Source organism: Manacus candei, unplaced genomic scaffold (assembly GCF_025592945.1).
Source record: "Manacus candei isolate 608988 ecotype Guabito, Panama unplaced genomic scaffold, ASM2559294v1 h1tg000011l, whole genome shotgun sequence".
In the NCBI taxonomy this organism is placed as follows: domain Eukaryota; kingdom Metazoa; phylum Chordata; class Aves; order Passeriformes; family Pipridae; genus Manacus; species Manacus candei.
In genome coordinates this window covers 18,796,447-18,821,612 of record NW_026138059.1, presented here as the reverse complement: position 1 = coordinate 18,821,612, position 25,166 = coordinate 18,796,447, and the positions used below count along the sequence as shown (strand labels likewise).

The 25,166-nt window shown below is 33.9% G+C and overlaps 1 protein-coding gene across 9 annotated transcripts in view; it reads right to left on the bottom strand.

Annotated features, from left to right (window-relative positions):
* ADGRB3 (adhesion G protein-coupled receptor B3) overlaps nt 1–25,166 on the bottom strand; it is a 459,474-nt gene that overhangs the window by 172,119 nt on the left and 262,189 nt on the right. For all 9 annotated transcript variants that reach the window (XM_051777697.1, XM_051777703.1, XM_051777706.1 and 6 more), the window contains 2 exons: nt 19,202–19,304; nt 13,580–13,623 (listed from right to left, as the gene is read on the bottom strand). In XM_051777697.1, coding sequence (XP_051633657.1) covers nt 13,580–13,623; nt 19,202–19,304 — 147 coding nt within the window. The remainder of the gene's footprint in view (nt 1–13,579; nt 13,624–19,201; nt 19,305–25,166) is intronic.

Here is a 25,166-nt window from a genome sequence, read left to right as displayed (position 1 = left end):
AGCCATTTGGTTCTAGCTTTTAAGTTTTGGAGTTCATCACCCACTTCAATTAAGAAAGATAGTGACAGGGTTATTTCTCAAGTTTTAGCCCTTAGAAACTGGTTTGAGAGGCAATAAAAACCAATGAGATACAATTGGTATTAATAAATCATGAGAAGCTTGTGTTCTTTATTTGTGTCATTATGTAGAAATAGACTGGATTTTCTGCTTCACAGATTTCAGACCTTCTCATTATTAAAAAAATATGGCAGAGGACCCATATAGCCAGAAGAGTTACCCTGATTGATTCTTTGCCTGTGTAAACTCATAAATAGTACATGCATTTTACGACAGGAATTGAAACCTGAAAAACAGAACTGCTTAAAACCACACAAAATGTTGTACTGCATTAAAAATAAAAAAAAAAGAAAAGAAGGGAAGGGAAGGGAAGGTTTGGGAAGGTTTGGGAAGGTTTGGGAAGGGAAGGTTTGGGAAGGGAAGGGAAGGGAAGGGAAGGTTTGGGAAGGGAAGGGAAGGTTTGGGAAGGGAAGGGAAGGTTTGGGAAGGGAAGGGAAGAAGAAAAGAAAAGAAAAGAAAAGAAAAGAAAAGAAAAGAAAAGAAAAGAAAAGAAAAGAAAAGAAAAGAAAAGAAAAGAAAAGAAAAGAAAAGAAAAGAAAAGAAAAGAAAAGAAAAGAAAAGAAAAGAAAAGAAAAGAAAAGAAAAGAAAAGAAAAGAAAAGAAAAGAAAAGAAAAGAAAAGAAAAGAAAAGAAAAGAAAAGAAAAGAAAAGAAAAGAAAAGAAAAGAAAAGAAAAGAAAAGAAAAGAAAAGAAAAGAAAAGAAAAGAAAAGAAAAAAGAAAAGTGTCATCATGTATATGAAATCCTGAGCTTGTTTGCACTTCAGTAATTCAAAATATAGGATGTACACTGCTCTTAAACACATACTGGAAAGTCTGTTCAATACCAATTATGGCATTCACAAAGTTATGCAAGATTACATCTTTCAAAATCTGAAAAGTTAAATATCTCAGAATTTTACATTCTTATAACAGCTGTTGTAATGAGAATGGATTGACTTTTTACTACTTAAACATTTTCATTGCAATCTCTGCTTTTTAACTGTGACAATACAATGGAAGGCTGATAATAAAGTTCTTTCATTTCATAAGTAAGTTTGTAAAGAGGGCAGAAAATGCTTCAGAAAGTGCTTTTGGGAACATAATCACCCTTGCAGGATCACAAAAATACATTTTTTAGTATCTTACCCAAGTGTGGAGATAAGGTAAAACATTATTTTGTTACTCCCTGATTCTCACTACAAACTGTTTTTTAAAAACTAAACATTATATCTCAGACCACGTCTTAGTCCCAATGAGGACTCATTTCTCATTTTATTTTATTTTACAGTGTCTATCCAATAATTTTATATTTCCAATATTAACTTATTGAATGCACTGCCTGTCCTCTGACAAGATATTGCTATCTTGTATATTGTCATTGAAGAATGTTTCCTTCACAGGGTTACTGGTTGTCACTATGTCCTTAACAGCAAATTTACAAAGCTGGACAATGTTTATCCCCAAGAACTACAGACTTTACACATTAATTTACTTCAGAACTTCATTCTTCTATATGTGGGTCTGTGAATTCAATGTCAGTGGTATATATTCAGTATTTTAAATTATGCTTATTATTTTTACTTTTGCTTGCAAGGAAAGCAGCTTTATGAGATCATTATTTATAGGATGATGGTCAGGGCTATCTCCTGGAAAGAAAAAAAATTTAACCTTAGGTTATTTACAAAAGGCCACCCTTATTTCTTTATTAAGTAAGTGTTTACCCAAGGAAATAATTTGAAAATCCATATCCTGAGTCAGAAATTGATATACAGGGCAGAATTCAGTCTGGTATTGAAACTTCTAAAATTAGGTACCTATAAGTATGCAAAGTATTTAAGTTTCCATTAGTCAAAGGACATCTAGTCAGCACAATCTATAGAACCTAAAGGATGGTTTACCTTTATATGGTACCCAATGACAGTGGCACTTACATCAAATTAAACTGAAAATGCAAAGGTCTAGTCAAAACAAAGGGAAAATTAGTTGTATAGGCTATAAAATGACATCTGGGTAACAGTTTGAGCTGGCAGCATCATGGAGAGGTTGTAAAAGAATATCTCTAAAATAGAATGCCCAGTATCTATAGAAACTCCATACAGAGCAGAATGTGCTGGCAAATGCCTTCTCACCTGACTCCCAGTTCTCCCTGGTTCTTCCCTGCAAATGTCTGAACAAGCAACTTCTGTGTTTTCCTGAGATTAAGATGATTTTTGTCTGGGATTTCAACTTGTATCAGCATTCTTAGATAACTGTGCACCTACACACTAGTCTTTCGTGGTTCCTTAAAATGACACACAAGAGATGTTGCTATTTTTGCAGGAAGGTGAGAATGAAGCCAGGAACATGTGGGTCCTTTCAAAAGTGCTAGACATTTTCTAGACTAAAGAAATAAGGATAATTCTAGAGACTAGATCACAGAGTTGTGGACCTAAGAGTACCTTGTTCTCTAATTTTGGCTGAAATGCTAACTTACTGTGATATTTAGACATCTGTATATTTCCTTGACTGTGATGAAATTTTTTCTATTTACTGGAAAAGCCTGAGAGGAAAAGAAGATTGTGTCTGATCAGTTTTCTTGTGTAAATCAATTACAAAAATATGAGAACAGAATGGTCTGCTTCAGATGAAAAAACAAAAATATTCTCAGCAGTCAACTGTACAGGCAAAGTAGGTAAGGAAAGATAGATAGACGATAGATAGATAGATAGATAGATAGATAGATAGATAGATAGATAGACAGATAGATAGACAGATAAAAACAGATGGTTTTGGTAAATTTAGCATAGTTTTTCTCTGTGTTTACAATGAAGAATACGCAATTATAATTCATATTACGGTGTATGTTACCTAGTTTAAAATTCGTACATATTATTCAATATAAATAACATTAAAAGCATGTAGAACCTGACATCAGATAAATATATATTGCAGTATACAGAACATGCTTTGTTGAGTAGTACAATAAAGAGATGGATGCTTCATATTTTCAACTGTACATCTTGAAGGGGTGGTGGTAGATATTTTTATGTGTTTTATTCCTGTGAGATTTTAATCTCTGTGTGTACATGAAATTATGAAGTATTTGTGTAAGCACACACACAATTTGTGTACCTAAAACATTGAATGCTTGATTGTCCACTTACAAGAAGGAGAAAGAAGGGGAAGAATGGGTTGAAGACATGATGTGCATAGAAACAGACACTGTTGACTTTTTCCTGTACACATTATAACTTTTAGAGTGTAAACTGTTTAAAAAGAAATTAGACTACTTCCTGAATGCTGCTGACTCTTGCTCTCTTTTTAGAATCCCTGTACTAGCTTCATGACTCTATGTTGTCTAGATGCAATCAGAAATTGTTCAAATGAAATAGTTATATTTTGTTTAAAATATGTTTTGTTTGTGTTATTATCTGATACTTTATATATTTACATTTTAAGCTATTTTTATATTATAATAAAGCAGTGGCTTATTTTTGTGAATAATCATTTAAAACTGAGTAGATATCAAAGCAAGTACACATAGCCATTTAAAAGGGCACTGCTCTATACTGCAGTTAAAATTGCAATCATGAAGTAGTACAAGTCTAAAGGATTTAGTTTTAAGTTTGGTCAAAATAATGTCCTTTTTACAGGCTAGGCATACAAATGTATCAGATTCATTATAAGGAGTAACATTATTTTTCTGGTTCTCTATTGCTCTTTACTTCAATATATGCAATCCCTTTATTTTTGACATTTATGTTGATGGAGTGACTCTTGGATTTCTGCCAATACCTGTGGCTTGATTCTGGTTCTATGGTCCAAATCTGGCATGTTGTTTAAGCCTGGGCCTTCTATTGAACTACTGGTAAACTTGACATCAGGATCATATTTATGTGAAGTTATGAACTAACAGTAACATGATGGCATTTTAATGCACGCTTTCGATATATGTGAAGTTATTTTGTGCTACTTCCATAGCTATGGGTAGATAGAACAGTGAAGACAACCACTAGAAATGGCATTATCTGGATAACATGTATCATCAAGAATCCTAACTATAGCCTCTGAAATTTAGAATTATATTACATACTCCATTACTTAGAATAATATCGTGGATTGCAGAATGCTATCCCCAGCACATGCACTTGAATGCATATGTATATTATATTTAGTTAACTAGCTAGGCAAGAAATCTCTCTTACTCAATATTATCAGAGAAGATGATGACAACATTAAAAAGCCATCACAAATACACCATGCTTTCAGCTAAAAATCTATTTAGCCATAATCTAGCAGCTCTTGAACACAACAGGGTTTTTTTGTGAAATTGCTTTGCTTGGAGCTGTTCATTTAGCATATTACCTTCCATTTAAACTTGCTTAAATCCTGACACACATTTGTATTATTCTCATTAAGGTCTGGCCACCCTGCATAGCTTAAGCTTAATAAAAGATCTTCTATTCAAATTTAGTGGTAAATTGTACAAATGTTGCCCTTGCAACCTTTAAATCATTTAGAATTTTAAGTGATAAACTCAAAATCACTATTTTTAATATTTTTTCCCTGTTTCTGGGCATTTCAATTTCCATGGCTAATTCAATTCATATCAGGTACATTCCTTTAAGCAAATGTCATGTTTTATCAAATGCAACATTGGCCTCTAGTGTTTCTGTTTTAAAAGAATTCAACCAGCCTAGCGCATAGGAGAGAACGGTAAGTTGAGTTGTATTCACATTAACCAGAACAAGGCTGAATTAAATACAGTAAAAGCACAGTATATGGTAAACCTCATGAATAACCCCTACTTCACATATAACCTCTCATAAACTGGAAGAATAATGTAAGTTCATATATACACATTATGCCTTCTCTGTGCTGAAATGGAGTGCATGACGAACTAGTCTCATTTAATGATTTGATGTTCTCTTGATCTGTTTACCTGGTATACACTGAAGAACTGCATGTACAGGATAAGATTCTAAGTACCACAGAAAAATATATGGAATGGAAGTATGGATAACTAAGAGAGGATCAACAAAAAGATATCAATAAACTGGTATATCTTATCTTAGGTTTTGCAATATGATGCAAGTGCATAGCTACTGTGCTACAAATATTTCAATGTATTTTTCTTAATATTGGGATGCTTCAAAGAATGAAACCCTTAAATCCATCTTCTTTATCCACTCTGCACTGAATTGCTTGTCTAGATTTAAATTCTGAAAGCATGAGTCATGAAAATAACTCCATATTTTAATGACAATGGCCTCTGGAAATCAACTATACAGAAATATATTTTTGGGTTTTGTTTTGTTGTTTTTTTTTTCTTTTTCTCCCAAAGGGTTATTTTCCACCAAATAGGCCGTTTTCAAAATTTTAGATTGAATACTGACAGATTTTGCCAGTGAGGACACAGACATTGATTGACGTCATGGATAGGCACGTGAAGGTCTTTGCTTCCCTCTAGTGACTGGTTCAGGAAGAGATTTAACTGAATCTGCTCATCTTGCTGAACTTTGGCACAGAGATTCAGCGAAAGACTAATTATGTGTAAAGACACCTGTGAGTTCAGTGAGACGCTGATACAGCATTACAGTGTGTATACTTGTGATAGCAATTGATAAAATATGGCAGATTTACACTGGACATGTCTTTGACTGTTTTTGATGGATTTTTACAGTTTTATTGGGCAGAGATATAATTTCAGTGTTAACAATTCAAGAACAACTATTAGAATTAGAAGATGACCTCTAGCATGCATTGCAAAATGCTATTTCAAACATTTATTTAAGGTCATTTTGCTAAAAACCACTTCTTGTAGTAAGACAGACCAGAATTCAATGAATTACATGATGTTGGATTTATCAGAGAGAATACCTAATAATTCAGGACATTTAGATCCATACATTTTAAGTAAAGACAAGTAAACCTATACTCTGCAAGTGTTAAAAATTATATTGTAGCATACTGCCCTTATCATATTACTGAAAGTAGGTATATTTATACCAGTTGTTCTGGTTTTTTCTGTACTGACTGCAAATAAATTTAAAAGTAACAAACAGCATGATTTACTTACAAGCATTTTATACACATGATCTGTACCCCTACTATCAAAGGAATAGGAGAGAACGGCAGAAGGATACTTTGCACAGCTCCTTGTCACATGGATAAGCAAATATTCCCTAGGTTATTCAATGTCTTTAGTGATGCAAGTAGATTTCATTTTGTTTAAGGATGGTATAATACAAGGACCTTTAGTGCTGTGGCACTACTTCTGTTGGATAAACAGAGTTAAATTCTCCAGAATGGGCAACAGTCATGAGATTATCCGAGTGAATCAGAAGAAAAAATAAAAATATCATTATAACACTCTTTAAACTTTAGAGATCTGTTTCATGGCAGGGGAATGGTATTGGCTTTGAGAACAGTTAGAGAGCATCCTCAATTAGGACTCAGGAATTTGGAACTCTAACTCTGCTTTGCTTCCATTATGCTCTAGTTTTCCCTATCTGTAAACCTGGAAGGGTGATAGGAATCTCTGTGGTTAATTGCTTTTAAATCTACAGGTGTAACAAACTTTAAGAGGTATATCATAAAAATGAAAAAATGTTGCCAAACTTTTGCAGTTGCAATTATGCTATATTGTACTTTTGGAAGCCGTATTTGATTTTGTAAACACTGTTTTCCTCTACAAGTCAGCCCAAGTCCACCACCATGCTGGATTTGCAGATCCCATCTGGTGCATTTCTTCTAGAGGTATTATTAGTGAAAGCAATGATCACATTATATTTGACTTAGTAACATACACGAATTTTTCAGGAAACGTAGCTACAAAACCACATTACAACCAATTTTTTTCTGCTGTGAAGTTTATTCACACTGCTCAATTATCTTTTGTCCTCATTATACACTAAAGATCTGTCAAAAGTCCAATTCATATCTTTAAATTTGATTATGAAGATACAATCGCTAGTTCCTTTTAGTCACATTTCAGAATTTTAATTGCCTGATATTACAAGAAACCACTATTTTTAGTTTGTGAAAAATCTACATTTACAGAAGGGCAATAAATAGCAATTGAGTTCTCAATAAACTGAATTGATTAATCACACAGTAAAAATTAAAAAGAAAGTGAATTTATTAGCAGGAATTAATCTGATTTCCTTTTTTTATTATAAATCTCAGCAGGCCATGTAAGCTCTGTTCATAGCTGTGTAGGTGTTAGTGAAGAGCAGTGTTATAAAAAAGTACTAAATTATAAATTCCTCCCATATATACTGATTCATTTTGTGTATGACTTGAGCAAATTTTGGTCTGACTGTTTCAATATAAAGACGCTCCGTTTTATATTGTACAACATTTCACAACTAAGTTTTCTGCACTACAGTATAATCTTAGCAGTTTGTGAATTGAAAAATTTTAAAATTAGGTCCTGCATGGCTTGAGCAGTGGTTTGCCACTTGATCTGATCTGATTTGGATCAGTCAAAGCCTTTTGGTTGTCTGCAAGGGAGTTTGGATCAGGTTTTTCACTCCATACTGTTTTAATGAAAAAGAATGTGTTTCAGTAGTCTTCTAATTCTTTACACAAGACCATCAGGAGGAAAAGATTATGTAGTGTGCAATCACACAGGTTCCACTATGGAAAGTTCTTCATAAAAGTAGGCATTCCAGGAGGTATTTATCTTCTGAATAAGTTCATTAATGAACATAAGCATAGAAGCAATATGGAAAGAGAATTTTCTACCTTGAAAAATGTGATAGAAGCAAAGTCTGACTGTAAAGCCGGACCAAAAAGTCTGACTAAAGTCAAAGGAAGAAGCTAAGCTTTAGATGGAATATATTTCCAAACTATACTTACTCTCATTCAATTTCCTCCGTATCTTTCTGGTGACAAAAATAACACAACTGTAAGGTAATATAAAGTAAGGAGAGGCTACTACTCATATTTCCATAAGCAAATTATTACTTAGGATATTCTAATTATTTTATGATTAGCTTGACACATTTTGACGAAAGTTATAAAGAGTCGTCTTGAACATATTTTCAAAGGTTCGCAAGGCTAGGACAAACAAAAAAAATAACTCTAATGGTCCATCATGTTACTTTTAAAAGTCAAAGTGGAGAAGAGAGAGACACAGCAAGCAGATCAGTACTCCCTGTCAAAGCAAGCAAGCTTAAATTGTAAAGCCGAGTCGTATTCTGCCCTGTAGACAGAAAAATCACCATTAACTAGTAGACTCTTCTTTATTTGCATTGAAGAAATTCCTTTATGGACTATTTCTCCAGAATTGTATCCAGGGACAATGGAAGAAAAATAATTAAAAGCTCTACGGGATAATTAAAATAAAAGTAATTGTAAACTTTTTTTAACCTTCTTTTTAATGGAGGATGTGACAATACGTCTGGAGTGAAATTGTGAAGATATACAAATGTATACGATTTGTCATGTCTCGTATATAGGTATTCATAATTTCACATAACTTTAGGGTACCAAATCTAAACCACTACCAATGTAAATTTGTATAGCAGTGGGGGAAAAAGATAGAACAGACCTACCATTTGTCCTAAACTAAAACTGAGTCAGGTCAAAATTCCTGCAATATTAAAAATTTCAGCTAATTGCATTGTAGCTCTGCCAACTGTATAGTCAGCAGGCACAAACTACTATGAGCACACATATGGACGAATAAAATGCTGTCATACTGTTATCCTTCTGCAGCAACTGGCAGAAAAGACTCTCAGAATACTAAATCCCTTTCCTACCCAGTGCTGTGAGATGTCATGTCGCACTGCATACAGATGTGGAGCACACCAGCAACAACTGACTCTATCCTGTGGAGAACACCTGTGCCCACATTATGTCCAACACATTTCTAAAAGAACAAACACCAGCTACATTGTCAGGCCAAAGTTTCATGGATCCTAGAGATCCATAGTGCTGCTTTTTGGCTGAGGTAGAGTTCATTTTCTTCATAGTGGCTAGTATGGGGTTATGTTTTTTATTTGTGCTGAAAGCAGGGTTGATAATATAGAGATGTTTTTGTTATTGCTGAGCAGTGCTTACACAGAGCCAAGGTCTTTTCTGCTTTTTGTACTGCCACACTGGAAAGGAAGTTGAGGGTGCATGGCAGGCCAGGAGGAGACACAGCCAGGACAGGTCACCCAAACTGACCAAAGGGATATTCCACACCATATGACATCATGCTCATATATAAAGTGGGGGAAGAAGGGGAAAGGGTGGAACCTTTTGAAGTGATGGATAAATCCAAGTGACCATTGTCCATGATACATTTGCTCTCCTGGAGATGTCTAAACATCTGCCTGCCCATGGGAAGCAGTGCATTAATTCCTTGTTTTGTTTTGCTTGTGTGCATGGCTTTTGTTTTACATATTAAACTGCCTTTATCTCAACCCATACATTTTGTAGCTTTTACCTTTCTGATATTCTTCCCAATCCTACTGGTGGGAGAGTGAGCTAGTGGCTGCATAGTGCCTGTTTGATGGCTGGAGTTAAACCACAGCATCCAGACTGTCTGTTATGGCACCTATCACAGACATAAACATCAGAGATGGCAAAAAAGTTCAAGAGAACTGTCTGGACTGCCACAAAAAATGGCATTCTTTAAATGAAAATGTATACATGCATATAAGGATTCTTTGATCACTTGGGCTTACAGAGCCTTACCCAGACTTACATAAAACAAAACACTGCTAGGAAAAAAAACCTGACAGTGATATGGCTAAGATTTAGGTTTGGCATGGTCACAAATACATAGAAACAGTGGTAAAATTAAATAAAGAGGTGCTGGGAATCAGCTTCCCAACCCATGAATATTTTCCTAAATAATATGGCAGAGTTCCAGCAGGACACATTGTGAGTAACACACTCCAGAGAAGCTGACAGCTCAGTGGGCATTGGCTGCTCCTGTAAGGCTGAAAAGTGTATTTCGAACTCAATTAACTTATATAAAGAAAAAATTGATGTGACAGTCCCTGAGGTCCCCAAGTAAATGCATCTAACTATTGGATCACTTGCTAGTTGAGACTGTCTTCTTTTCCTTTCCAGAAAGGTAGGAGGTACAAAAGAAAAACTTTCAAGTTTTGTTTCATCTTAAAATCTTTAAAATCACTTCTGTGGGGTAGGAAAGTCAGCCCTAGTACCTTTCTCTTTGTAGACTAAACCACTGGAATTAATGTATCACAAACAGTTCCTGACAGCAGGGATAGTTTGCTCATACAAACTATCTGAGCAAAGCAAAAAAGACATAACTCTTTCTGGAGTTTTTGATTGGTTGGTTTAAGGAACAAAATTTTTTCTCCTGGGAATGTTAATTACAAATATTCCATACATTTTCCCACGCACTAGAAGGAGAAGCATTCAGCATCCTAAGACTTTACTGAAGGCAACATCTAAATACATTTTCTGAAATGAATAGATGAAGATATCACTCAGATTTCTGAGAGGGAAAAGTCACCTCTTACATACAACTCATGCTACCAGCTTTGTGTAGGAAAGCTGGAAGTATCAAAGGAAGCACCAGAATTCATAAAAAGCCTGGTTTCAATCAACACAGTCAGGTGTACTCTATATTTTGGGATAATCAACTGAAATAAAATGCTGAATTATTGGATTGAGTTTAATACATGACATAATATCTTATTCTTTAGTTGCACTGTCTCAATATTGTACACATATTTGACTAGCTGCCTACAGAAAGGGCACAAGCCTGCCAGCTTGATGAATGAAAAAACTAAAACATAATCAGAGGGAAGAATCACCGTATCTCATAGAAGGAATAGATTAAAGCTGCTTTTGCCAAAGTTAGGGTGACCAAATTGTCAGAGATACCAATGGCAGTAGGATAACCTTGATGATATGATGTGATTTAAGAGCTCACAGATGTAGAACTTTCTTGAAGGATGGATGTCAGGGAACTGTAATCATTGTTTCATTTCCTGAAAAGCATGGCCAAAATCCAGATAGACAAAGCTTTCCTTGCTGCTGGAGAAGTATTAAACTGACAAGATGAGTATCATTTACCAAATGTGAACTTGCAAGGCATGCAGATAAAGATGTAGAAGTGGGTAAAAAGATGGCAAAACCCATTAGAGGTTACTGCTGGTTGTATGCTGATGATAAAAGCTAACACAGGATTCATCTGAAAACCACTTAATTTAGAACACCTGACTCACAACAGACGATCAGTTAAACGCCTTCAACTAAAAGAGGGCTACTTTTTGTTGGGTTTATTCCAAAATACTTGCTAAATCCTGGTTATGCAAAAATTACTCCATTTGGAATGATATGAGTACATCACAGCTCTGTAGGATTTGCAATATGAATTAGGCTATTAACCCATCAAATCCAGTTGCCTGCTGCTGAGGACGACTAATTCCTGAGGCTTAGAAAAAAGTGGGGAAAAAAAAAGAAAACAAGCCACCAAGAACCCAATATAATAATGGGCACCTAACTATTTCTTTTTTAAGATTGTTAAATAATAGGAACTGAGTCATCATTATAGAGCTTTCATAATTTAAAAATCACAGTGTCAGAATACAAATTTTGAAATATTCCTGACTAAATACAAATACAAATAAAATGGTCCAAACCAAAAGGAAACAGCATTACAAAAATAAAGTTTTGAATAAGCTTATGCTCCCACAGCTAACACTATAGATATTTTTTTTCCAAAAGGGATGGAGGAAAAAAGTAGAAGTTTGCTCTTGCCATTGCATACTCAGGTAAGAGAGAGTGTCACATTCTCATACAATAGCACACATACACGTGCCAAACACAGTGGTGTCCATGCAGATCTTACAGATGCATCACATCTTATTGAGAATATTTGAGGGCTTATATCACTTTTAAAAATGGATGCATCTTCAAGAATACCTCCAATCTTAAATTATTTTACCATCTTCAATGGCTACACTAATATACCTAGAAAATATATCCTTCAGTATAACAAAGCATGTGTTTCTCCCTCAAAACCTCAGACTATTTTATGTAAGTTTTACATCAATTTCAGATGTTTCAAAAGTTTGCTTTTCCATTCAGATTCCAAGCATACTGAAAACAGTACTTACAGGTACCACTGAACTTCTTTATAAGCAATACTAAGACAAATACCTGCAAAATGAGTGGTGAGGACAAAATATATTTGTTTGCAATTACTTCACACATTTGTCCCAAATACCTGCATGAAATCTTTTAATCATGTTCTTAAATCCACAGCATGGTTTTTTTTTTAGTAGTCTAATTTCATGTAAATGTGTCCCTGATACTGTGGACTTGAACAGTGATATCAGAGTATGTGCTCTAAATACACAGTGCTTAAAGCAATGCATACAGAAAATGATAAAAACCCACTATACCACTCCTGTGTAAGCAAAACTTTGTAAAGAGGAAACAAAGAACTCATTCAAAATCTTTTGCATTCCATGTGCTCATAATAATGCATAATATCAAGTCTTTCATGTACTTAATCCCACAGATTTCATAGAAATTGCATACTATGGTGTTGCTGGCAAATAATGGCATTATGATTCTTTTGCAGAGGCACAGACCATGGTATTACTTGTATTTGGAATGATTTCTAGTATCATGTCCAAAGTTTCTCATTTCTGTACTATAATGTTGTTTCTCAGCCACCCATGTACTGATGTAAACCCAAGCTCAAGGATGAAAGTACACACAAAATCACAGTCATATAATTTCTAACACCGCAGATGAGTCTGTATAATAAGACATATAAAATATACCTGAATAAGAAGCACAACATCAACTTTAAAATAATATGACAACCATATAGGGATACTTCTTGAAACACTTAATCTGCATGTATGCAAAATTCACCTTGACTTTAATGGGAGATTTACTGTGAAAGATTAATTCAGCAAATTACAACTGCATAAACTTGGGATTCTTTTTTAACCACACTGATTATACTGCTTTACTTTCATACAGTAACATTTTCTTTTTTGCTATAGAAGGGATACGCACTAAAAAAAGCAGAAGAAGACTGATAGTAAGCTTTCACTGCTTAGTATACAGCTATTATTTTAATAAACTAAAATGAAAATTTCAATCAACTAAAATGAAGATTGCTGTGGGGATCACACTTAAAAATTATGTTTTTCCCTGCAGTAACAGAAATGGGAGCCTTCCTCAGTTATTTGTCTCATCGTTTACCCACTTGCTTGTTGCCCAGCAACTACCATCAAGGAACTACAGTTCTTAGACATCCTCATTTTAATCTTGAGAGAGCAGATTAAAATTACTATGTGAGTAATCTCTTCCTGGTGAGATATTGTATTATTTCAATTTACACAGCGGCAGAAAGGAAGCCAAGTGAGTGGAGAATCCAGTACTTTCACTCTGTCAAAGGTTTCTTTTCTCTGCCCTCGTACCACCCATTTACTGACCAACTACTTAAATATCATTAGGTACTTTGTAATATTTGAGCCATAGCAATAGAAGCAAACATCTGTCACTTACATTCTTGAATCATCCCAGAGCACACAGTAGGGATTCAATGTGCCCTAAAAGAAAACAAACAAACCTATTAGTTACTGGTGTACAAAAATATGTGTCATGCTTGATCTAAAAATTTATTTGAGTCTCCTCCGACAAGATTATCCTTATACTCTGATGAATTGATACCACTGAAGTGGCAAAAGCTTAAGCTTAATTCTTATAGAGTATTTTAAAGCACTTGAACCTAAGAGCAGACTACTTGTGTGTTCTCTGCTTAGACAAGGTAAGCATAAAGTTGTCTATTTGGCATACTCTAGTAGAAGTGAAATATGAGATAAAAGTTAATCTGTTAAGAGACTGGACTGAACACTTCTGGTGTGTTTAGAAACAGAACTTTAGACACCTTAGGAACTTGGATGTCAAAACCAGTAATGCCTTTAAAAATTTTATGCATATGTTGGGTAAAATGTTTGGAGGTCAAGTTTTCAGATGACCCCACATTCAATATTAAAAGGATTTGTCAATTGTGTCCTAAATCAGTGGAGCTTTTTGCTCAAAATATATATATTATCTCTGATGTGGTTGAGCTTTACAATCTCAGCTCCAATCTCTTCAAAAACAATGGAAAATTTCTTATTTGATTTAGAACAGGATGAGAACCTATGTTTATTACATATCATTGAACTATGGGGAATGTTTTGGGAAATTGAAAAGTATTATTACTCATGTTTATTTTGCTGCCTAGGAAGAGTTGAGACAAAATTAAAATTCACTCAGATTGACTTAGAGGCACTTAAAACTGCAAAACCATAGTCCTGTTCATCATAAGCTCTGGGTATTCCCAGAAATCAGAACTATATAAACAAATTATATAAAGTACAGAATAAAAATATATTTTTTAAAAAAATTGAAAAGTGGTTTGAAGAAACAAATACTATTTTTGTATATCAATGTTAGTGAACAGTGTAGATGCACTAGATATAAAAGTAGTTTCATATAAACAAAGCACACCTTAATATTTCATTCTCAAAAGTGTTTTATTTTTAGAAAATAAACATGGCAACCTGTGAAGTAAAAATCTATTAAATTTTTAAATCATTCCATCCACCTCTTTGTCAAAGATAAAAAAGGTCCTTCTGGAGATGCTTGTGAGAGAGGCATTTAGGGAAACTTTGAATCTCTGGTTCAGTATTTTGCTGACTGCATTGAATTTCATGAGTAGAGTATAAATATTTGAAACCAACATATACTTATGGCACTTTATATTTACATAGCACTATACAAACATAAATAAAGAATGCTCCATTCCCTGAAGTATTTATAAGATAAAGAAGAGGAAGGGGAAGAGGGCACAGGACAAAGCACTGGATAACAGGCCAGTTGAGATTCAGAGACCAGGTCCTGCATCACTAGGCAAGAGCTTTCAGATACATAGATGGAAGAGGATATAGAAAGGTAAGAATTAGGGAAAACAGAATGTCGATGCAGAATTAACTTTTCTTTAAAATGTAATTTTATAAAGAGTATTAATTTGTATCCTAAGTCTGGGTGAAGAAGTTCTACTTGCAATCTGATATAGCTATATGCATATTAAAAAAGTACTCCTATAGCTGCATCATAATAAGGCTTTGCATTTCTCAGATCTAGACCTCTCTTCTAGCAGTGGACATCATACAGTTTATGCTTGGTATTCCCACAGTGCAAGGAGAATGAATTAAAAAACATTTTTAGAAAAAATGTCCATTATAAAGAAATCTACAAAATAGAGGGAAATAAAGGCCTTTGCAGAAAACTGAAACATGATAGAACTGCTGTCAGATCACACACTTCAATCTCTTTGAAATGTATTCAAATAAAAAAAAACAAAACAGTATGTTTGGTCATTGCAGTCACTAATGAGAGATTAAGCAGAAACATGGAAAGCGGGATAAATATTACTTCCATTCCTGAAGGAGGGTATGAGGGTTTGCTCCATCAGGACTGGCAGCTCGCCAGGGTACAGCAGCCTTTCAGAACTTCTTCCTCTTTTGATATCCTGATCAAACACCCTTCAAGTACTGCGAGGACCACAAGAAGCCTGTCTCTGTGTATGCTTCTTTGTTCTTAATCTGTTGCTCCCTTTTTCACAGTACTTCTGGGTCTGGCCTCTTGGTGATGTCTCCTCACACCGCTGCTGTTGAGCTGCCTCCAACAGCCACCACCCTTTGTGGGGGCAGTGCTCTTACCAGCTAATTACTCAGTTGCAGTGAAGGAAGCAGCTATTGCGTCCATTAACATTTATGACTGCTGTAGTATTGATTTATACATTACAGTACATTACTTGGATATCTCATTACTTGGACATATGTGTGTGTGCCTACTTGTACGTATCTCTGCCTAGCAGATAAAATTGAATTTTCCAGATGTGATTGGCAACTTGGACAGCTACCCAGCACAGTGCCAACTGTGTTTTGTAGCCAGGGTTTTCAGTCTCATTGAAAGCTTGATGTTCTATGCTACTGCTGGCTCATTACTTTAGTATCCCTGGAGTAAACTTCTGTGCTGTCAGAAGGTGAGAGTTCATATTCTCTACGGAGAAAATAGGATTTTGTTTGAGTTGTGCATTTTTTAAAGATTGCTTTAGTGTCTCTTTAATCAAACTACTGGAAAATTGTGGTCACAGTCATATACATGTTCACAGCGCACAAGACAAAATATCATGTACTCTAAGTTATGCATTGCAACCCACATTCCAGTCTGGTCAACTCTATTATATTTGAATTTATCTACAATCTTCAAACAATACATGTAATTGTGATTTGCACTTCCTCCAAAAAATCATCCTCCAGTTTTATTATTAAACTGGTTAGTTTTGATATGAAATGAAGAAATCATTAAAGATCTTGAATAAATTAATATTTAAAGGCTAATTTTATTTAGTCATATTAACTCTTTTTATCTCTTTTAAGTCTTTTCATAATCTCTTATCTACTTAATTTAGTCAGTGGATAAGGAGGTAAAAAACCAAATGTGTGGATATCGTCCTATATATCAGTAGGCATGGTCTAGAAAATGCTTATAAAATTAGTCATTAAATCAATTTGCAAACAAACTGTTCTGAATAATAAATAACATTTCAAGAACAAAGTTTTGAAAGGAACAAATATAACAAGGAGATCTTCAAAAAACTCAGATGAAAGAGAACGTATTTTATTTTCTGTTTAATAATTAATCTATTTAACTGACATAATGGTTAATCTGTGAGCCATTATTACGTAATGTTCAAACACTAAAGATATATTAACAATAGTTTTATCTTTCTGTATGCAACATAAAGCTTTTTCTATGGTAATATATTATAATTGAAATGTCATTATGAAGACTAGGACTTGAACAAAAATCACCAAATGTTTAAAGATATTAAAACTCTAAAACTGATCCGTATTCATAGATTTTCTAGAGCAATATATTTTCATTGTATCTGCCAGTCCAACTCATATATTCAGGTGGATTAGGAGTCTATATAAATATAGTATGTATGTAAAATTAATTTAAGGGCTGAAAACTTTATATAAGCTCTTGATGCTTCTCTGGATTACATTATAGGACAAAAAGTGAGCCAAAAAGAAAAAAAAGGGTCTGATATGTATTGACAAGGTTACTGTCATTTTGCTTTGTCAAGACACGAGCTCATACAATATTAATTAATATTCAGCTACTGAAAGGTTGCCAAAGCTAGGTGACAGTTGGTGTCTCTAATCTGAACTTTTGTAACAATGAAATTTCATTTGCAAGATTTTCAAACTTGGCAAAAACTTGCTCTGTAAATTAACCAAAGGGATGGATTAAAAAAAAAAAAAATTCCTCTACGAATTTTCTAGAATTTCATCTTCTGGGGACAGCAGTTCAACCTTTTCTTAGTATAGCCTTGCCCATGTTGTGCTTCTATTAATAGGTTGCGCTTGGCCTAAAAATATTTTCAATGCTGATACATTGTTTATTGGTATTATTTTCTTTTATAATTGTTTAATTTCTTTTCTAGCATAAATGAGCAAATTAATGAGAATTTTTTTTCTTACCTGCTACCCTACACTTTTGTAAGTAGTAATTTCAATTTCGAAATATAAATATCATAGTTTGCGATTCATTTAAGTAGCCCACCAATCACTGTTGAAATAATAAATCATACAATCTAGCAACGAAAATTACCATAAATTCTTCCTAATAATGATCTTAGTAAGATCAAAACGAGTATTTTATTTCAAAAGTGATGGAGTTTTGTCCTGATATACAGGATTAATTTGTGGTTTACTCCAGCAAATATTTTTTTCATTTTTAGCAAAATATCTGACAGGAAGGACAGTTATGTTAATGGTCAATATTTTCTCTTAATATATGTGATATAACTTAGGTTGGAAACAAAATGAAATGAAACAGCAGATGAAATCTACCCACCAAAAAGCATCTTAAACAGAGATCCATAAACCCCCAAATCTCCACAATTCTTTGTCAATAAACTTCTGATTTTATTGAAAGCTAAGGGGTCAGGTCAGTTTATAGTCCTCTATTCCTTTTTTCTGCCTAAGTTTTGCTGAGATGTTCTTTGCATTAGCACTTTTCTGGGAACAGAATGGCAGGTCATAATAACCATTGAGGGCAAAATAGTTTCTTCTAACCTTGAGTAAAATGTTAATTAAAGGTCTAGAGTTCAAAAAGTTTCCTTCATACTTTTGCCCAGAGTCACTAATCCAATTTTGCTACTGACTTAAATATTTAGAAATTCTCCAGTTGAATTGTATCTATATGACCACTTCAATAACTGTTTATAACTAAAAACCCCAGAGCTTTAAAGATTTTTGCATAACAATAGTATTTGCAAAAGCTTTACTAACTGTCTTTTCTAATTGACCCTTTATGGCTTTATTCAAAGTAAAGTCTAGCTCTTAATAACATAAACAGACAGAGTTCATATGCTGCGCCTTCACATAAATTACTCTTATGCTTGTTATTTAACATTATTTTCCTAATACTGTACATCCCTGTGACTGTTGGAGATTACTAACAGCAGAAGAAAAACTCTTCATATTTTTCATATATTTGGAAATAAAGTTCCTTTTTTTTTTCAGATCTAAAACATTTTTAATGTGAGATTAAAGCCTCAAAAGTACAGTTTTAATGATTGCACAAAAAATCTCAAATATTTATAAGAACTGTAAGTTAAATTGGGACCAGAGCATTTTTTTCAAAGTCTGCTAAAACAAGTAAAACCTGGCTTTTTAGTACAAAATAATGAAAGCAAAGAAGAAAACACCTGAAGAACTATGTAGCTCTATGACCTATGCAGGGAGCAAAAAATTAAACATTCGGCACAATACTACATTTCCAGTTGTAACCATCAAAGCATTTAATGGAAACTTTTCAGTAGAAATTGCTATTTAAATGAAAACTTCAAAAAACACAAAACAACAATTAATTTTGTTTTGCATATACACATGCATGAAACAAGTACACACTACCCTCAAAGATTGTTAGACTGTTCCTGAGCTTAAATTTTAGAAGTTAAACTAGGTTTTATTAACTGTTTTTTAAAACAATGTCTCTTTTTTCTCTCATATGATCTGACAATTACTCTCATAAGAGCATATCAACTATCCTTGTACTTACATTAGACAGATGGGCCAGTTCTATCTCCAGGAAAGAATCCGTAGTTTTGGGCTCAGGTCGTATAGTAACAACAATGATTTTTGAATTAACAACTGTAAAATTCCTGTTAAAAAAAAAAAAAGTAAAAATAGAAGATTTAACTTCGTATGAGGTTAAATGAGCCTTATATCTCATGGGGTATTTTCAGTGACTTTAGCTGACAAATATTCAGCGAGAAACCAGATTTGTTTGGAAGTAGTGAAAACACTCACTTCCAACTGTACCCAATATATCCAAGACTAAAGAGCACCATGGATAAGGAAGTGCAATTCCTTAAAATACAAGTTATTAATTAGAAGAATGTATTGATTACACAAGCATTCTGTCCATGTTTGAGTGCATCTCATTTGCTTTTCTCATTATAGGCCCACTAGCTATGTTTTATAAGAGACAGTAATTTTTCTTCCAAAGTGATGTGTTGGACTTTTTTTCTCATTGTTAATTGTAAAATTGTGAAGATGGATGAGTGCAACGGGAGATTGTACAGTTGATTCTGTGCTCATGAAAAAAACCTATCTGTTTCCAGTTTTTAAAAAAACAATGTATTTGGTATATGAGTGGGCAACTTCATCCTCTAAATACTTATTAAAATTTAAACCAAGTACTCTGACTTAAATTCTGCCAAACCACATTATTTTTATCTCATATGTGAGATCAGATTTGGACCTATGTTATTGTACCAGGTTATGCAAAATAATGATTTTCTGTGAACTTTTCTAATACATCATCAATGTTTCTTTTATGTAAAATGTGAATCACTATGTATCATAGCAACCTTTCCAGGACAGACCTAGTAATGCCAAGGTTATGCTACTACAGGCATAAAGACATGTTGACGTGATGTTCATGCCTGGGATCCTTGCTTCTTATGACCCTAGAACAACCATCAGTCACCAGCCTTACTGTTTCTGATGATTATTATGGTAATTTCTTTGCATGTAATGCAGCTTTCAACACCTCATAGAAAGACAAATTCAGTCATATTTAGGTAGATGTTATCAAAGAAGAAACTAGGCGGTTTAGATGTAATTATAATAGACAGTATAAATATTCTTTGGTTATTATTGTTGTTCTTATTGCATTTCTTATTTTCTTTAGGGAGTTTGTATTTAGGAGAGGATTCCATTCTCCTGAATCATTGAAACAGGAATTGCCATGGCTACAGTAATAGAAACTTAGCTCAGCAGGCACTTCATTCAGCACAAGGAATGAAATTATTCTTCTGGGGCAAGGTATGAGTTCTAGTCCAATTTTACTCAGCCAAATCACATAATGGAAATATAATAGAAGTGGATTTCTATTTTACTTAATTCCTATTTCTTCTCTTTAGTGGCACTCTAAAATCTCACACATTGTTGAGGAAAACATCTCTCTCTGTCAGACTAACATTTAATGTTTGGCAATATTTCAGTACATTCTGTAGAATGACAGTAGTTGAATATCTATAATTCTTCACAAGCAAGGTATAATTAAAAAAAAAAAAAAAAAGAACAAAATTCCAAATAATGAAAAAACTGTTTTCTCTAACAGATCATGACAAGTGGAAATAGAACTTACTAGCTTTTAAGAGACTATGTCCATTTTGGAAATTCACACAAAGTAGTGTAAATATTGATACTTCAGTACTCTTTTACAGTCAGTCGTTGTGCGTCAATAAACTTTTCCTTGCTGTATCTCATTTTGGTGCAGTTCTGATGGTTCTAGCATGAGATCTGAAAGAGCACCTAAGTGCCTAGTTTATAACTTCAGTACATTTATTTTACCTCAGTTTCATGAAAACTCTGCCAAACCACTTACATTCTCAAGAGCCCCTATCAGACTCTTTCACCAGAAAATAACTATAACTGGCTATATTGCTGTGAAATGAAAACTGCATCCCTCATTGCTGTCCTGTCAGGGCTGAGTGCCTAGTCGCATATTTCATATTTAACGGTTTGGACAGTCTCTGAAAGAATACAATCTGGCAAGTATATTCCAAACTCACACAACATGTTAAGATGCCTCTGAACTACAGCTCAAAGCTTCGTAATCATGATAACTTCCCTCAAAACCACCAGTGTGATGCCATTGCTACCTTTGTTTAAGATATTTTTTTGAAATGACGGCCTAGTTCTGAGAACACTTATCCAAGAATTTAAGTAATCGGCTTTTACAAAATGTTCTGGAAGGTAAAATATGTGGGTTTCAGTCCCTGTCATGTTGGGAATGACATAAAATGGGAATGACCCATCTCACACTTCTTGGGCAAGTGCATTATCTTACAGATTTTTTATGATGGAGAGTGACTTCACCATTAGCTCTTTCTATTCTATCAAAAATAATCTAAAATTCAACTTTAATGAGAAATGAAGTTTTACAGGATGGTACTCTGCTGACTGTCCAGAAAGATGCTCATAAAGGTTAAGTTTAAAAATCAATTATTCAAAAAAATTTATTAAATTCCTTGGGACTATGGCTAAATAAACCCTCGAAGATTTAAGACAGCAAAGTTTGATTGAGTAAAAGCTCAAGAAATGCTTCCAGAGCTACTGTCTTAGAGTTTCTTTTCTGATCGGCAATATTAATAAAATAGAGTTATACTATTAAACTGTTTTCCTACCTGGGCATAAATTTTGAGGGTGTTTTTTATATAAGGGAATTCATATTGATTCTATGTGATAAGAAATTCAGATTTTCTTTTCTTTTTAGAATGACTCTGTGTTGCTAAAGAAAAATGAACTCATGAATAAGGCATGTTGCTATCTCAAGACAGCATGATCAAAATTACAGATCAATGTATACAAGTTTACAGAAAAATTACGAATGCTTAAAGGTATAATGTGACACATTAAATACCTGTCTGAGGTACTCCATCCTTAGTCTAACAAAGCTGACCTGAGGAAATTAAAGAGCCTTTTTGGTTGTACAGCACCTGAAGGAGGGGGTTAGGAATGCTGTTTCAAATGGGGAAACACAACATTTCAGCGCAGGAAATTTTAGCAGGAAAAGTATGGTGGTTGTTTAAGGAACAGAAAAAAAAACTTCATACAGCAAAATCATTGATTCTTTATTTGTTATTATTTGTTAAGGGAAAAGGTAAAAAATATCATACAGTATGGCAATATGCAATGTATTTCTTCAGAGTGCCCAGGAGATGAATTATATATAATATCTTTTAGACGAGTATTATACTGAGAATCAATTTTCTGTGAACCTAACAATAACATAAATATGCTCAGGGGTGCGAGAGCTGTGGAAATAATATTCAGTCTACAGTTCTGAAAATATTCAATATTTCAATATCTGCTATAAACAAGTCCATAAGATATTACAAGAACAGTGCAATGCAGCAAAGTATATTAGGAAATAGAATCAGTTAAAGTTTATTTACTTGTGCATGGGAAAAAGTAATTATTCTATTCTTATGAGGATGAATAAACTCATTTTATCTTTGTTTCCCTAAACTTTTGCTTAAAGACTCCTGGCAAAATTCTCAGAATAATATACATGTACCAGTAGGATTAAACACATTGCCCAAAAAAATTGCATATTAATGTAATTCCAAGTTCTCATCTTGCACTGTGTTTACAAGACTTACTTTTAATAGATTCTATGCCAAAAAAAAATCAAGCCCATATGGTAAAATGTGGCTAATTTTGGAGTTTATGAAATATATTTTATAGGCTGTCCAAGATAACGAAATCCTCATTTTACTCACAGAACACCTGTGATGTGCCAGATGGGGATTCTGTGGTCAGGTGCTTTGGAAAATTTTCCCTAAAGATATATGGAGATACTTTGTATTTGTTTGTTTGCTTATTTTTTAAAAAATAAGTTCATTGTGATGATGCAGGAGTTTGCATATCTTTTAGTGCTAAGATTAAGGAATGTATTGGAATGCCTGTCACCTTTGTTCGTCTAGAAATTGCAATGAAATATTTTCTTTACTCCCACCTTAACTTCTGTAAAGCCAGGAACTGAAATCACAGGGGAACTGGTAAATCTTTCCAGATATTTTACTGCAGTCAGAAGAAATCATCTCTATTATCAGGTTGTCAAGGTATAAATGATGTGGCCTTTGAAATCAAACACAAGCCCATTTTACTTATTTTAGCTTGGTTTAATTTTTGTTCATCTTCATTCCTACCACTGACATATTTAACAACTGGTATTTTCTTTAGAAAAGGATCCCATAGGATGCTTATCCAGAATGTTTTTTTTAATTCCTATGTTGTACAAGGCTAAGAGAATTTTAGATATCATATAAAAAATAGATGATGTTACATTTCTTCACATTTTACAGTGTTTGCTCCATAGACAATGCTAATGCAGCGATCCTTAACCATTTCACTATGTTCTGCACTACTATGGTTATTACAATAATGTTTATCACAGTTAAGCAGGATTAGTAGAAATAGTAATTTTCTACTTTTATGTTCCTATTCTGCCCTTATTGCTGCTACTTGGAATGCTATTGTTTCTAGAGAAAATCTAATAAGGCCTGTAAATCTCACTTTTCTAATGGATGAAATAACAGCCTTGAAAGACTTCTCATAAAAGCAAATATACAGCATTCAAGATTTACTTTTTTTTTTCTGTAAGCTAAAACTATTGACCTGTAAGAGCTGAAAAAGCATGATCATAGACTGCAGTTTACAATATAAAGGTCTAAAGGTATGCTTCCCAGAACTGGAAGATTTTTTTCTAAGGTCTACCAAAAAGAACTGACTGATAATAGTGAGTTGTCACTGGTTCTTTGAGTATGGGAGAAAAAAAAATCACTTAAAACATCTCTTCCTTCCTAGCTAATCCCAGGAACTGGTACAACAAATGGGAAGTGCTTAGCGACATTTCAGAAGTGGATGAGCTGTCATTTATACCATGCCTTAAGCAGAGATGGCTCTTGCCAGCACTTCCCAGGCTTCCAGGTGTCTTGTCAGGACACCACTGTTCAAATTGTGGCCTGCCTGAGAGGGGTTTCTGTCCCTGATGTTACAGCTGTTCATTGCACAGAACATTGCAACTTTACTGGGAATTGTTTAATTTTATTAGGAATGACCCTTTTTTGTTTTCAGATAGTTTTTGGCAAAAACCTGTTACTTTTCCATCCTTTGTTTCAAATCCCAAAGCTTTGGTTAAACGGAGCAGCAAAAAGTGTTATGGTGGCTTCCATTACTATTCTTTTTAATGATTGTGAATTCATTAGCAACTGTTGTGACACAATCTACACGTTTCTTTTCCTGTAAAAGGGCATTAGTAGACCATTAGTGCACAGGATCATATAAAACAAGGTAGTATTAATGGACCATGAAATGATCTTAAGTGGTAATCAGAAAAGAGGGGGTGAAATGCTTATTTCCAAATTGTCTTTTATCAAGTACAGAAAGGAAAAGGTGAAACACGAGGCTCTCCTATTTCCTTATGTATGTGTATGGCTCTCAAAACTGACATACTTCAGCTACTCTGCACATGTGTGTCTTCTTTACAAAATGGATCCTCTCTACAGCTCTGCTGTCCCTTCTGAATACAACTTACATCAAAAAAGTACTAGGAAAACTACTGCTAGAGAATTTTGTAGAAACAGAGCAGACAACCTTAGTACATCAAGTCATGATGTCATTACAAGATCATTTGTACTAACAGGACAAACAGTAGATTGAAGTACAAGTATAAGAGGCCTGGGCATTAATGTACATCAGTGTGTATACTTCTAATAAAACATTTCTTGTAATTAAGCTTAACATAGATAACATAAAATGTAAATTAAGCCAATTTGAAAAAAAGGTTATTTGCATCATATAAGTGACTAAGTATGAAGGAAAGATGAATATATGCATATACATTTTAAAAATCAGGAAAAAATCCAGTAGTACTAACGTGCAAAGGCAGTCTTGGCTGTCTGCTTTTATCCTTACATGCAGTATGGTTATGATTCTGAAATAGTTTA